Source organism: Podarcis muralis, chromosome 8 (genome assembly GCF_964188315.1).
Source record: "Podarcis muralis chromosome 8, rPodMur119.hap1.1, whole genome shotgun sequence".
Classification (NCBI taxonomy): Eukaryota; Metazoa; Chordata; class Lepidosauria; order Squamata; family Lacertidae; genus Podarcis; species Podarcis muralis.
Window position 1 is genome coordinate 64,026,926 of NC_135662.1, and position 16,557 is coordinate 64,043,482.

Below are 16,557 nucleotides of genomic sequence, written 5' to 3' on the forward strand. Positions count from 1 at the left end.
GAGGCAACCTGCTATGTTCAACTGAATTACTCCACATGGAAGAACTTGCAAAGCCTGACCTGCATCTGAGTCCTAAGCATTTGCACCAATGTTCTCTGTAGATATTTTCAGACACCTTTTTTGACTGGTGCGCATCTGATGCATAAGGATAGGACAGGCAGGTGGATAATACACAGTGGTACCTTGGATTACAGACGCTTCAGGTTACAGACTCCGCTGACCCAGAAATAGTACCTCAGGTTATCAGGAATCAAAAATTATGTGTCTCTTTTGTAGGAAATGTATACTTTTTTGTGCATTCTGCAATCTTCAGGATGAGAACAGAAATTGTGCAGCGGCAGCAGCGGGAGGCCCCATTAGCTAAAGTGGTACCTCAGGTTAAGAACAGTTTCAGGTTAAGAATGGACCTCCAGAACAAATTAAGTTCTTAACCCGAGGTACCACTGTACATTGATTCTTCCATATGCGCTTCTGTACGCTTTGATCCATATATGAGTGCTTTCAGTTTTATGCTTCCCAAATCTAGCTTGATGCTTTGCATCCACCCTAGTGGGCAGTGCTTGAAGAGATTATTGACACTGTGTGTCCTGTCCCCCTACTTCCCACCCTCCAAAAGTTCCAGAAACCTGAGGTATCAGTTTGTGTGTGCTCACCTCTCTTTTTTTTTAAGGGGGATTGCCCACCTGTCAATCACTCGATGTTATTATCACATCAGGCGACAACTTCATTATTCCAGTATCCATCCTGCTCAGTTGGTTAGATCATGGTGTTGGTAACGCCAAGGTTGCAGGTTCAATCCCCATATGGGACAGCTGCATATTCCTGCATTGCAGGGAATTGAACTAGATGAACGCCAAGGTCCCTTCCAACTCTATAATTCTGTGATTCTATGATTCAGCTCGTTGGTGGGCAAAAGGCCTCTTTAAAGTCCATTAGCAGATGCAGGTGCGTTCCAACCATTTGAATGCAAACCACACCCCCAATGGACATTTCCTCTCTCCATTTGCAGATGTGCTTTGAATCAGAGCACATGTGTTCTTTGCTCTCACTCATTCTTCTCATTCACAAACACACAGCTCCCTTTCTCTCTTCCCCTTCTGCTGCTGGGCCGAATGGGTACCCTCTTACCTGGAGTGAACAAACAGAAGAGCCAAATCAGGACGCAGAGGCAGCTGTCTTACTCTTGCCTCAATCTTTTGCTTCCCACTGGTGCTTCTTTCAAGCCAGTAGGAGATGGGAGAGGAGTAGGTAGCCTTAATTTTCAGTGATGGAGACAGGCGAAAGGGCAGGAAAGGCAGATGTTGTAACAGCGGGTCATCTGGCTGGATAAGGCAATGGGAGGATTGACCTCAAGTAGCCCTGTGACCTACTGGCCAATTGCAGGTAGCATTCTGCCAACCCTTCACAGTATTAGGATTTCCTAGCAGCAGTATCTCCACCACGTCCAGATTCAATTTCATCCTGTTTTAAGAGCTCATCTGTTCAACCACAGCCTCAAGACAGTGGTTTAATACTGAGAAAACTGGTATTGGATGCTTCGTTAATGAAATATGGAACTCGAGGGAAAGCGTATTGTCTAATTTATGACACCCACCAGCAAAGCTCTGGATGATTTTTGTCAGCAGCTTCCTATGGATGATAGATGTTAAAAGGCATCAGTGATAAATATCAAGCCATGTGGGACACAATAAGTCAACTGCTAGAGGGCTGAGCTGGGATCACCAGTGATGACCACTGAGTTCATTCTGGGGGGAAAGGAATCACTCGACAGTTAGATTTGACATCCCCGCAGGCTGTTCAAGCCAGGCCAACAAAATTTAGTGAACTGCTGCCACTGAGACACCCAAAATCATTGAGAAGGGAAAATGCCTTGTCAACTTCCAGACACAAGTAATCTGTGAAAGTTGCTAAAGGTGGAAGTCAGACTGAAATCAACCCAGAAGTGATGTGTTATACAGTTATTTTATTAACCGTTCTCCCTATTCTGTGTTTCCTCAAAAGTGAAGACCTGAAACAAGTCTAGGAATGGTATTGTCAGGAGGGTCCCCTTCCAAAGTGAGATGTTCGCTATTTTAACCAGCAAGTCTCAAGCTCCTCTCAGTTGGCCTTAACTAGCCAAGATAGACTATTTGAAATGGGCATTGCCTTCACAACCCTAGTCAACCAGTCAGCATTCTTGAGAGAAAGCACCTAGGCTGAAGCGATCCTAGTGATTGCAAAAAGTGGCTGCTTCTGACTGTTCTGGTCTACGCTTTGTCACAAACAAATCGGACTGGATCTGAACAACTTCACCATCTTCAAAAGTTATCTCAACAAGCAACTGATGTCTCACCCGCCAGCAAATGCCCATTTTCAGCGGAAAACTGAAAATTGCTTGGAGCAGCCTCTGGAACACAACCCTACAGATTCAGTTGTGGCAGAGAAGAATGTTTTCCCCTTTACCATCATTTGCTGTCGCCTCCTAGGCTTCAAAACGGGCTCTTGACATACATGGGCAGATTTGCTTTGTGCCCCAAGTGAGCTCTTATCTCCTCTCCATACTGGGTGGCTAAGGTCGTTTGAGATGGCAGCAGGGAATGCGGACAAGCAGTGGTTGACAATGTTTCTTGCTCCAGTCGATCATTCATTCCACAATGCCTCTGAAGCATCAACATATTTGCTGCTGGTATCTCCTCTATATACCCAACATCCATTAGTTTCTGCAAGTCCCCATGGGCAGAACATTTTAGTGGGCCAGGCAGCCTTTTCCTAATAGGCCTTGACCAGGTAACAATCTAACAATGACGAAGGTCTAATCTTAGTACTTCCTATTGCCAGGGGATTGCTATACTTGCTGAGGGTACACTCAGAGGCAAACTCAGGCGTGGTACTGCACAATGTGCGGAATTATATTTTGGGTATAATTTCTTACGGTTATCACCCTTGGAGTTTGGCCAGTGCTGCAGAGTTCTGATAGATAGTCAATGGAATATGGGGAGGAATAACCAGGAGAAGTTGTAGCTGCATCAAGGAATGTAAAGGGCACCTGCCATCTCAGTACTGGGCACTGCCAGATATTGATGTAGTTATGATGGATCATTGGTTGCTTGAAATGAAAAGTCCTTCTTACACTTATGTGATCAAAATGAAGTTCTTTGTGTAGCATTATAAGAAAGAAAGATAAAGGACCCCTGGGCGGTTAAGTCCAGTCAAAGGTGACTATGGGGTTGTGGCGCTCATCTTGCTTTCAGGCTGCCGTTTGCCCACAGACAGCTTTTCTGGGTCATGTGGCCAGCAGGACTAAACTGCTTCTGGCACAATGGAACACCGTGACAGAAACCAGAGTGCACAGAAATGCTGTTTACCTTCCCACCGCAGCGGTACCTATTTATCTACTTGCACTGGCATGCTTTTGAACTGCTAGGTTGGCAGGAGCTGGGACAGAGCAACAGGAGCTCATCCCATCGTGGGGATTCGAACCGCTGACCTTCTGATCAGCAAGCCCAAAAGGCTCAGTGGTTTAGACTACAGCGCCACCCACGTCCCACTGGGAGAGCATTATAAACCCCTGATGGCAATAGTTTTGGTGCAAGGTCTGTACTTTATTCACCGACCTTGCATTACTGACAGCAGGAATGACTTGATGTTAAGAAATCTGGCTCGCTTAGACTCTGATGAATGTGGGGCAGACTAAGGACTGCCTCAACCAACAGCACAGAGATAAACAAAAACTTTTATTTGATGAAGCATGTGGCAAGTATGGTGAGCTCAAAAATGGATCCACATCCCCAGTTGTGAAAGGACCATTTTTCAAGAGCTGCTACCAAAGCATTTTTCTTACTCCAGGATTGTTTACACCAATGAACTCTTGTACACCATTGAGATTTATGGGCCAATTCCTAGAATAAACATTCGGCTTTTTGAAGATGATATTGTTGCTGGAAGCATCTCCTTTGGGAAAGTGTTGACCTCCACCGCGAACCCTGTTTCACACTATAGGATTATAACTCATTATTTAGTAATGAGCTTCTGTTCCATTCCAAAAGAGAGAGAGAAAAGTAATGCAATTATAGGTAACAGAGCCAAGGAGATGAATGATGATAAATGTGTCATGTCCAACCTGGATACAATTGCATTAGATAGTTCATCGCCATGTCGGTATGTTAACTAATCAGTGATGCAATCAATTTATTGTTGCTATTTTTAACCAACTAGCATTTTTTTGTTAAAAAAAAAGAAAAGAAACAGAGGCAAACCCGAACGCATAAAGAAAAGCTTCAACAATTGCGATGGTCCAGCTTGCAACAGAAATATAATCTGCTCATTTGTTTACCACCGCTTAGAGAGGCTCATAATTGAATTCATGTGCCTTTGCCACCATCTCGGCAATTGTTTTCCAAGAGACAGTGTCATTTTTTGGTTGCTATGCAATTTCTTCTGAGCAAATTGGACTGTATCACAGGGCAGGCTCTTTCATAATGAATTCTGCTCTATTTAGGCACTTCTGCCCCCTATTTATTCCTGTCCTTGTTGTCATTGGATCCCAGAATTTAGACTCCTTTATTAGAGTTCATTCTCGAAGACAGTTTCAGGCCACTTGCCGGTGCTGGTCTCTCTTTGCAAGGCTTGCTAGGCCCATCAATAATCAGAAGTGCAACTAGTGGCAAACTATCTATATTTGGAGTGGCAGTAGAGAGAGTTTAGAATAGATTTAATTTGAGCTAGGGCTGCCCAGTGCTATTCCACCACCCACCACCCGATGTATTTTAAAGTTATCCAGAAGCTGAATACTGGAACATGATATTGCATTTGAAGATTTGAGATAGATAACCACACTTCTGGAGACTACCATCTTAGTTCAAAATGGCTGCTGCTGCTTTGAGTTGCTGCAGGTGTATTCTGCAACATGCCACTGATGCAATAATTTTGCATTCATGGCGGATTCACACATCGTTCCGCTTTGTTCATGGTTCTGAAACAATGTTTCCCGGTGTTGCCACATTATTGCCATTTGGAAGGGCGCAAAAGCAGGGCACACTTGTGAAACATTTGTGGTTTAAAAAGCTACAGGATTTCAGAAGGAAGTTAGGGGGTCATGTACTGATTGGTGACAAAGCAGTATGTCTGGCCTGAAACTTTTGCCAGCGCAACAGTATTGAAAGCAGGATTGTGTATAACTGCCCTGATAGTATCATGAGCACAAATCATCACAAATGCTCAATAGAAAGGGCATCTGGAAGGGCTCCTTAGAATCATAGAAATGTAGAGCTGAGAGGGGTCCCATGGGTCATGTAGTCCTACCCCCTGCAATGCAGGAATCTCAACTAAAGCATCCATGACAGATGGCCATCCAGCCTCATCTTAAAAACTTCCAAGGAAGGTTCACCTACCTTCTGAGAGAGTCTGTTTCACTGCTGAACAGCTCTGACTGACAGAAAGGTTTTCCTAATGTTTAGTCGGAATCTTTTTTCTTGTAACTTGAAGCCATCGGTTCAAGTTCTAAGTTCTACCCTTCAGAGCAGGAGAAAATAAGCTTGTATTCTCTTCCATGTGACAGTCCTTGAGATAGTTGAAGATGGCTATCATATCTCCTCTCAGCCTCCTCTTTCCCAGGCTAAACATACCCAACTCCCTCAACCGCTCCTCAAAAGGCTTGGTTTCCACACCCTTCATCATCTTGGTTGCCCTCCTCTGCACACATTCCAGCTTGTCAAAATCCATCTTAAACTGTGGTGCCCAGAACTGGAAATGGAACTCCAGAAGAAGAGAAGAAGAAGAGTTTGGATTTGATATCCCGCTTTATCACTACCCAAAGGAGTCTCAAAGCAGCAAACAATCTCCTTTCCCTTCCTACCTCGCAACAAACACTCTGTGAGGTGAGTGGGGCTGAGAGACTTCAAAGAAGTGTGACTAGCCCAAGGTCACCCAGCAGCCGCATGTGGAGGAGCGGAGACGCGAACCCGGTTCACCAGATTACGAGTCTACTGCTCTTAACCACTACACCACACTGGCTCTCCAGGTGTGGTCTGACCTTATTCAACAGAACAGCTACATATATGGAAGAGGCCAAAGGGGCATTCTCCATGTGTGACTCTTGTGTAAAACAGCCAGAATCTGCCCTTGCGAGTTTGCATGGGTCTGATGTGCAGCTGACTTGCATAAGCCACCTTTGAACTGCAGCACTATGCCTGTCTTGTCAGGCACCAATGGCAACCATGGCTTAAAGTAGTGGCGTACTCTGGAGCCACCTTTAACCCTAAGCTGGACAATCCCACCCACTTTAATTTTTAGATATTTTCACCTTTACAATACATGTCTCTCCCCATATGAACTGTACCACTTGTGAGCTGCAAATTGGACTCTGCTCCATGTTATGTACAACACAGGAAGTGACGGCAAACTGGTATTCAGAGGCAGCTTGCTTCTAATCGTGGAGGTAGTATGTAGACGATGACTAGCCATTATCTTCATCGTTCTAGTTTTTGGAGAGCTTTCACCCTCTCTTTTTCAGAAAGGCCTTTGGCTGCTGAAATTTTTAATTAAAGCTTTGTACCACTGCTGCTGAGATATGTTGGTTTTGTGGTATATTAATGGGGGGTGCTTAATGATAATTTTTATTGCAGTTTTATGGTTTTATATTATCATTGTAAGGTGCCTCAAGCCATAGAGAGGCGGGGTTTCAATGGCTAAGGATTGTTTGTTGTTTGTGTAAAGATTTATATCAAACATCTTCTGGTGGTTTGATCTGAAGTGGCACAGCTGAAGTTACAATTTGTATATAGGAAAATTGGTGTTTCCTACATAGAATTGAAAAAAGAATTGTACTCCCTCTTTCGAAGCAAAGAGCATTTGTTTCCCGTTTGTTTTCTAGAATGAGCACTGAATCCATTCTCTGTTTCTTTCTTTTTCCTCCCTTTTATTTAGTTTGAAGAAGGTGTTTTGGATGCATGCCTATACCTGATGGACAGAGCACAGCTGGATCTCTCAGGCCGAGGGAATCCGGTCAAAATCAGTCGCGTTGGCTCTGCAGTGGTACGTAAGGAACATATAGTGGATGCAATGTGTGGAGTTTAATGAACCATTTGCTTGTTACTTGGCTTACGTCAATATGCCCCCATCTCTCTCTCTCTCTCTCTCTCTCTCTCTCTCTCTCACACACACACACACACACACACACACACTTCAGTTTTAAAGCCCCAGGGCTGGCTCAACAGCTGGGCTAGAGCAACAGATTGTGGAGTACCACTGAAAGGCAGTGCCGGATTTATGTATAAGCTAAACAAGCTATAGCTTAGGGCCCCACTCTCTTGGGGGCCCCCAAAAAATTTAAAGGGGGGGGGGAAGTGTGTACATTTCCAAAATATAAGATTAAAAAAAACACACACCTACATACAGCAACAGTGTTTTGTGTTGTGTAGGTTCCTATTTGTTATGTGCAAATGGCTTTAGATACCTATTAGGTCCAAAATTACCATGTAGCATATATTCAACACACAAAAAAACAGCGACAATTTGTTGTTGACAAAGGACAGCTGGACATATAAAGGGCCCCATTACCTTCAGTAGCTTAGGGCTTCCTCAAACCTAAATCTGGCCTTGCTGAAAGGCAGCGAATTGACACATGAGAGTATCAATGCCCAGTATTTCATTTTTGGTGGTTGTACTCAGCGTAGTGGAAAATATAGGTGGCTTACAATTTTTTTTTAATAATAATCAGTGCAGATCTCCATGCATTTCACTTAGATTTACTATTTTCTGTGCATGTGCCTGGCCAAATGCTTGGGAGTGCTCCGATATCATAGCCCATGTAGCAGAAGTTGCACACCATTCTCTTGAAACTGAAGCCCCTTGTGTTTTCAGTGTTCCTCAATCCTTAGCTTTGGAGCATACAGAACAATTTCTCCTTGGTGTCTTCTCCCGAGTCAACCTAGGAGCCAGGGGTGCCAACTCCTGGGGGCCCAATGGACCTCCCAATATTTTTTGGGGGGGAGTGGGTCCCCCGTGTTCAAAAGAATCAGGGCCAAGCACGGGGCTGAATGTGGTGTGGCTTAAGTGACCGGCTCCTTCTCCCCCTCTTCCTCCTCCTGCCATGGAGAAGAGGGGGAAGCAGCCCCCAGCCTGTGGCGGCGGCAGCAGCAGGAAGAGGAGCCACTGGCCATTGAAACTATGGTGCCACCACGTTCAGCTCTGCCTCCTGGCTCCTCCCGATCTCCTGACGCCACATTGGGACTTTGTGTGCCTGACGTCACACACTATGCCACAGGCACGACATTGTGCCCCCACCCCGAAATCTCAGACCAATACACCTCTGACTATGCTGCACATTTTGATACAGGCTAGAGAGAAGTGCATTCCGTAAATTCAAGCCACCAGGATCATGACAGCAATGCAGTTTTGGAATGCAACGCAGTGATTTCCCCCTTTCATTAATGTCTCAGTGTTTTGGCCTAGAGGAAATTTATCGACTTTTCTTTAAAATTAGGACTACAGTGATAATTAGACTTTTTAAAAAAAAATAAAAAAGAGGGGAAGGGAATGGGGAGGGAGTGTGTCCTGGTAAAAATCAGAAATAGCCCGAAATGCTTTGGAGCTTGAGGCAGACAATTCAAATAGCATCCCCGCTGATAATAAAAAATAAAAAACCAAATTTTGCTCACCCACAGCTTTGGACTGCCTCCTAGCTCGTTTTAGATAAATTAGGTAATTGATACTGTAATGCCTTTTATCAGCACCTCTCAAATCTACACCCTGAGGCAAGCTGCGTCACCCTGGCGCATGGTAGATCCAGTTCTGTCTAAAATAATAGGGTCTCAAAAAATAAAATAAAAGCGGGTTAGGTTCCCAAAAGTCTAGCGACAGAGACTACAACCCTAATCATGTCCACTCAGAAGTAAGTCCCATTCCATTCAGTGGTGTTTACTTCCAAGTAAGTGTGATTATAGTGTAAGAGACTGAGCTATCAGTCAAGAGGTCCTTGGCTTCACTCTTGCCTATATGTAGGCCACTTGTGCATCACCAAAAGAAAGAGTGAAATAAGACAGATTTGCATACAATTTGCATATGATAATTGGTTTGTGTATATATGCAGATTGGGGGGGGGGAAATCTCTGTAATTTAAGTAGAAATACAATACGTCTCGCTGTTGTGGGGAAGACTGTGACCAGATGACCTGTGTCAAAGTCCCTGCTCTCCTCTTCTGCTTCTTTATCACTCTCCTTCCTTGGAGGTTTTTAATCAGAGGTTGGATGGACATCTGTCACAGATGCTTTAGCTGAGATTCCTGCATTGCAGGGGGTTGGACTAGATGACCCTTGGGTCCCTTCCAACTCTATGATTCTATGAGCATCCCTTCAACTAGAGGACTGTTAATCTGTAAATAACATGGCCACTCTACCTCTGCCATGAGCACACTAGGCTGGCTTTAAGCAAGCCATTCTCCCTCTCAGCCTGCAATATAATAAGTGGATTCTAAGGGGATAATAATACAGTGGTACCTTGGGTTACAGACGCTTCAGGTTACAGACTCCACTAACCCAGAAATAGTACCTCAGGTTAAGAACTTTGCTTCAGGATGAGAACAGAAATTGTGCGGTGGCAGTGGGAGGCCCCATTAGCTAAAGTGGTGCTTCAAGTTAAGAACAGTTTCAGATTAAGAACGGACCTCCAGAACAAATTAAGTTCTTAACCTGAGGTACCACTGTACATACTTAACCTAACAGGGTTGTTTTAAGGATGGGCTATGTGAAACCCCTTGAACACATGGAAGAACCATACAAGTGCTGGCGCACACAGAGCCTAGGACTTGCCGATCAGAAGGTTGGCGGTTCAAATCCGTGCAACAGGGTGAGCTCCCATTGCTCAGTCCCTGCTCCTGCCAACCTAGCAGTTTGAAAGCATGTCAAAGTGCAAGTAGATAAATAGGTACCACTCAGGTGGGAAGGTAAACGGCCTTTCCGTGCGCTGCTCTGGTTCACCAGAAGCGGCTTAGTCATGCTGGCCACATGACCCGGAAGCTGTACACCAGCTCCCTCAGCCAATAAAGCGAGATGAGCACCGCAACCCCAGAGTCGGCCACGACTGGACCTAATGGTCAGGGGTCCCTTTACCTTTACCTATGTGAAACCCTTTGAACACATGGAAACACCATACAAGCACTAAATATTATTTTTCTGCATTCTAAGGTGTAGGTGATTTGGTGTTTAATTTGGAAGGCTCTTAATTATTATTCCAGGAGTGAGTGGTGGTTTGTAGGGGGTTTTCTGCAAGTTACAGGGAACCAGGCAGAGGAACGCCCTCCTGCCAGATGTCAAGGACATAAATAACTCTACAACTCTACAAGTTTTAGAAGGCACCTGAAGTCAACCCTGTATGGGGAAGTTTTTAATGTTTGATGTTTTATTCACAGAATCACATAGTTGGGGGGGACCCTGAGGGTCATCTGGTCCAGCTCCCTGCAATGCAGGAATATGCAGCTGTCCCGTACGGGAATCAAACCTGCAACCTTGGTGTTATCAGCACCATGCTCTAACCAATGGAGCTATCCATTTGCTTATTGTGCTTTTATGTTTGTTCGAAGCCACCCAGAGTGGCAGGGGCAACCCAGTCAGATGGGCAGGATACAGTTGTTGTTGTTGTTGTTGTTGTTGTTGTTGTTGTTGTTGTCCTTTCTAGTCCAAGGATGGGGAGCCTCTGGCTCACTTGTTGATGAACCCCAACTCCCACCAGCCCCCACCAGGATGGCCAACAGTGAGGGATGATGGGAGTTGCAGTCCGGCTACATCTGCAGGGCCACAAATTTGTCTGCCAGATTTGCTTTTTGCCAAGCACAGTGTGTTGGTTTGGAAAGCGGAATGATTCTACCATCCTGCCTGCCGAGAGCCTTTTTATTTTCCTGGCGACGGCCACTCAGGGTCTCGCCCTGAAACCCCTTTAGGTCTGCTGCTGAATGCTTATCTCAGGGTTCACAGGAAGTCGATTTTCTAATTAGAAACCAGTACTTAATCCAGCCAAAAGCTTTCCAATGAGACTCGTGATTTATTTGGCAAGAATGTAGCAACTTGGTATTAACATAATTACAAGGTACAGAGCAAAAGGAGCTTTTCCGCATAGCCTCCACTGATTTGGTTCAAATTGCTGGAAGGAAATGTATTGCTCACTAATAGCTATCCATTTAGTCATTAGTCAGCAAAACTCTCACTCCATACAGCCTTACCCCGAGCAAAGTTAGACAAGCAAAATCTTTCTTGTTCTCATGATGGGCACACGATGAACAGCCTATTTCCACACACACACATACACCGCTTACTCAGGATAAATTATATCAAAACCATTGGAATTGCAAGGGGGTCAAACAGAAGTTTTCTATTCTTTTTCTTGCAAAACAGGTCAAATGCTTTCTGAGACACGTTTCGTTTCCCACTAAATGCTGATAAGTTTGGAGCTGAATCACACAACCATTTTGGTGTTGCTGAGGGGTTTTGGGTGTGTTTGAAAGCTCGCGCTTTGAAGGCACACTAACCTCATACTCTCCAATTTTTCAGGCGCATGTACCTTCCCAAAGAATGGTCACTACTAGATCCCCAGCTTCCCCATATCAGCTCAAATCAGACCATTCCTTCAAATTTGCCATTAGTGACCAGAAGAAAGTCCTTTTGCAGCTTTCCTCATTCATACAGGTCTTAGAACAACTTGTACGTGTGTAAATATAGCCTGATGTAGGCCTGGCATTCACCCAATGATCAGTGGAGGTGATCTGAGGATAGAATCACATTATGTATCTTCCTCTTCTTTGGCAATTACTCACAGCCGAGTAAGATTGTTTTAACAGTGAGTCTGTAAGTGACTGTGGAGGCCAATTCTGGAGCCACACATCCTTCCGCAGTGGGGACATTGAATCATAGAATCATAGAGTTGGAAGAGACCACAAGGGCCATCAAGTCCAACCCCCTGCCAAGCAGGAAACACCATCAGAGCACTCCTGACATATGGTTGTCAAGCCTCTGCTTAAAGACCTCCAAAGAAGGAGACTCCACCACACTCCTTGGCAGCAAATTCCACTGTCGAACAGCTCTTACTGTCAGGAAGTTCTTCCTAATGTTTAGGTGGAATCTTCTTTCTTGTAGTTTGGATCCATTGCTCCGTGTCCGCTTCTCTGGAGCAGCAGAAAACAACCTTTCTCCCTCCTCTATATGACATCCTTTTATATATTTGAACATGGCTATCATATCACCCCTTAACCTCCTCTTCTCCAGGCTAAACATGCCCAGCTCCCTTAGCCGTTCCTCATAAGGCATCGTTTCCAGGCCTTTGACCATTTTGGTTGCCCTCCTCTGGACACGTTCCAGTTTGTCAGTGTCCTTCTTGAACTGTGGTGCCCAGAACTGGACACAGAACTGGTTTCTGGGCGGGAGTTGATCATGGTGAGGGTTTGCCAAACATGCCTTCCTCTTTGAACATTTCTCCCTCTCATCCTGAGTTCAAGCGTCTTCAAAGAGAGCCAGTGTAGTGTAGTGGTTAAGAGTGGTGGACTCGTAATCTGGTGAACCGGGTGCGTGTCTCTGCTCCTCCACATGCAGCTGCTGGGTGACCTTGGGCCAGTCACACTTCTCTGAAGTCTCTCAGCCCCACTCACCTCACAGAGTGTTTGTTGTGGGGGAGGAAGGGAAAGGAGAATGTTAGCCGCTTTGAGACTCCTTCGGGTAGTGATAAAGCGGGATATTAAATCCAAACTCTTCTCTTCTTCAAAGCCCATGACAGCTTTGCATAGAGGCTGTTTATGAATGATGCATTATGGATCATTCCATTATGTGAGAATGCATTCTCACATACTCCTGCCTGTAAGAATGCATTCTTAAGGGGCACCCTCCTCCCACAACACACAGCCTTGACTCCCCACCTCCAGAACTGTTATTCGTGTGGGGAATTGCAGTCAAACATAACTATGCACGAGTGGTAGTTAATGCATAAACTGGGGTTCTTCTGTGTGGATTGTGACTCAGGTTCAAATCCTAAAGGATGTTTTTTCTGTGTGAATTTAGGACCCCTCCAGATATACCTTTTGTGGATGATTGTGCTAATGATGCTATCAGGGCAGTCAGACACGATCCTGTTTTCAATATTGTCTGTGCCTGCAGTAGTGCTGCCCACTGCTTCGCTTCCAAGCAGTGCATATCCCGTAACTACCTCCTGAAATCCCAAAACTTGTTATACCACAAATGTGCTGGTTTATTAATTTGTTTTATCCTGCTTTTGTTGCACTGTAGCTCTTCCAGACAGCAATATTGTGGCAGGGCTAGGGAAGCATTGCAGAACAACTAATAGAGCAGAATAAATGCACCTTTTACTGTGTCAGGAACATGTTGCAGAATACACTCTCAATAAAGCACCCGTCTGGCGGGCCTCTCACTAGCTTGTTCTCCCTTCAGATCAATTCTAAAGATGATGACGGTGTGGTGTACGGCTCCTGGAACAGCGTTTATGAATACGGAGTGCCACCCTCCTCTTGGACTGGAAGTGTAGACATTCTGCTGGAATATCATAGTTCTAAAGAACCGGTGCGGTATGGTCAGTGCTGGGTCTTTGCCGGAGTCTTCAACACTTGTAAGTGTGAGATAAAATATGCAATGAATCTTTTGTGGCATGGACACGGTTTCTTTTTCATGTTGGAATGAACCAGAGCCCTCCCAATACCCTTCTGAGATTGCATTGATGCTTGCACTGAATAACAATAAACTTGTTGCATGCCACCCTAATCTCCAAGGGCTCCAGGTGCTTACCAAGGGCTTGGTTTCCTCAGAATGGGGAACAGTGGACACTGTGGTGTCTTTATAATTTATGGCTTGTTTACACATGCATACATACAACTTTCTCCATGACATAAATAATTTTATAAACTTCTGTCATAGCACCTCTTATGTGTCTTTTCTGTAAACTAAAAATTGCAAATGCTGCAGTCATGGGGGAGTCTAATAATAATAATAATAATAACAACAACAACAATAACAATAATTTTATTATTTATACCACGCTCATCTGGCTAAAGGGACGCGGGTGGTGCTGTGGGTTAAACCACAGAGCCTAGGACTTGCCGATCAGAAGGTTGGTGGTTTGAATCCCCGTGACGGGGTGAGCTTCCATTGCTCAGTCCCAGCTCCTGCCCACCTAGCAGTTCGAAAGCTCTGCTAGGCGGGAAGGTAAACAGTGTTTCCGTGTGCTGCTCTGGTTCGCCAGAAGCGGCTTAGTCATGCTGGCCACATGACCCAGAAGCTGTATGCCGGCTCCCTCGGCCAATAAAGCGAGATGAGCGCCACAACCCCAGTGTCGGTCACGACTGGACCTAATGGTCAGGGGTCCCTTTACCTTTACCATCTGGCTAGGTTTCCCCAGCTTCTCTGGGCGGCTCCCAACAGAATATTAAAAACATGATAAAACATCAAACATTAAAAACTTCCCTAAACAGGGCTCCCTTCAGGTGTCTTCTAAAAGTCAGATAGTTGTTTATTTCCTTGACATCTGATGGGAGGGTGTTCCACAGGGCTGGTGCCACTACCAAGAATGCCCCCTGCCTGGTTCCCTGTAACCTCACTTCTTGGAATGAGGGAACCGCCAGAAGCCCCTCGGAGCTGGATCTCAGTGAACGATGGGGGTTGAGATGCTCCTTCAGGTATACTGGGCCGAGGCCATGCCCTTGAACATTTTCGTTGCCCTTTCCCAAACCTTTTCCAACTCTACAATGTGGTTTTTGAGGTGACCCTGCCTTACAAGGAGTGATGACCTGCGACTTTGTGGTGAACGGTGGGATATACATGCTGAAAGCAAATAAGCCAATATTCCCATCCATGGACTCTCTCAAATGAAAGGAAACATTATGTTGCTGAAATGCAGACAGCAGAAGCTGGGCACTTTCGGTACTGTTGTTGCAAAGTACTTAGCCAAGTGATAAATAGCCAAGACATTAGCCTGTTGTGGTTTTTTGTTTTTTGAAAATGGAAGATGTTGGAATGTTTAAACATATATTGCCATATGTAGAAGAGACACAAACTGTAACAAACATCCTGTTTCTGTCACAGCTGGCAGAACTCCAGAGCAAAACCTATCTTTCCCTTCGTAGTCATGCCAATATAAGTAGGTGTCGCCAGATATAAAGAACAGCTACACATTAAGAAACATCCAATTTATCCACATCCACTTTCAATCCATGGGAGGCGCCCTTATGAATCTTTACTCAGAATGTGGTGAGAGTGGATTTTACACAAATGCTGTAAGGACATATTAAAGTAAACCTTGAGCCATGTTCCGAAATAACACCACATGTCTGCAAGGAAATTAACATTTGAACGCTCTGAACTCGGTACATCTCTAACACAATTTACAGAAAGCATGCTCTACTTGCTACAGGGTTCCCTTGCTACAGGGGCTCAGAAAGTCAAGAAAGGATAAATAAAATACTTTGATATACAGTGGTACATCGGGTTACATGTGCTTCAGGTTACAGACTCCGCTAACCCAGGAATATTATCTCAGGTTAAGAACTTTGCTTCAGGATGAGAACAGAAATTGTGCAGCGATGGAGCAGCGGCAGCAGGAGGCCCCATTAGCTAAAGTGGTGCTTCAGGTTAAGAACAGTTTCAGGTTAAGAACAGATCTCCAGAACGAATTAAGTTCTTAACCCGAGGTACCACTGTATATCCAAAAGAAGGACTGTATTAAGGCAGTGGAGTCTGATCCATTAGGACAAATGGGGCATGGCCCAACCAGCCTCAATCTGTCCTCAACCACCCCATGCCTGCTTGCCTTCTTACTTATGAACAGTCCAGGGGCTATCACTATCTGCAAGCTTCTTCCTCCCTTAGCCTATGTAGAACTCAGTGGGAGTACCTGGGTAAACAGACTTTGTTGCCTCTGTGACTCTGCCTCCACCTACTGTTGGCCTCCTGCTTTCTGCCCTGCTGGTTTCAATGGGCACCAGCAGCCACCACTGCTTGTGAGAATCAATCATTGTGAATGATCACACATAAAGCCCATCAAAAAATCTCCGAGAAGCCCATGAATATGAGCTGAAACTTTCGCATTTATTTCAGGCATTTGCTTTCCCAAAGCTCTAAATGGTTTGCATTAAAAAAAAAAAGACCCAACAGCATTTACAATCACATATAAAATAAAAAAATCACAATAATTAATTACAATTCCATTTTAACAGAACTCCAGGAAAAGTTTCCACCAATAAAACCACATCCTATGGCAATCACATCCGTCTTTTAAAACACACACTCCGTGTTTAATATGCACAGAAATTTAATTTCCAGCTATTTAGGGTTTCTAATGCTGTATGGGTGCAACGATTCAGCTTCCCAAGGTTACCATATTGAATATTTTGGGACAGTCATCTGTTAAAAATGCTAAAACATTCTGAAAAAGAAGGAGCAGAGCCATTAATCTTGAAATTGTCAGCTGAATTATTTCCAATGAGCCTTGATGGCTTGCACACTCGAAGTCTGGGAGGGCATTCGAATTAAGCTTAATCAATAGGTGCATATGGCATTGGAGGAATCCAGGCAATTTGTCATCAAACCATTAAAA

At 44.6% G+C, this 16,557-nt stretch overlaps 1 protein-coding gene across 2 annotated transcripts in view; it reads left to right on the forward strand.

Annotated features, from left to right (window-relative positions):
- The window catches only part of F13A1 (coagulation factor XIII A chain), a 77,024-nt gene that overhangs the window by 35,549 nt on the left and 24,918 nt on the right, over nucleotides 1-16,557 (forward strand). For both annotated transcript variants that reach the window (XM_028737806.2, XM_028737807.2), the window contains exons 6-7: nucleotides 6,904-7,011; nucleotides 13,404-13,578. In XM_028737806.2, the coding sequence (XP_028593639.2) occupies nucleotides 6,904-7,011; nucleotides 13,404-13,578 (283 nt within the window). The remainder of the gene's footprint in view (nucleotides 1-6,903; nucleotides 7,012-13,403; nucleotides 13,579-16,557) is intronic.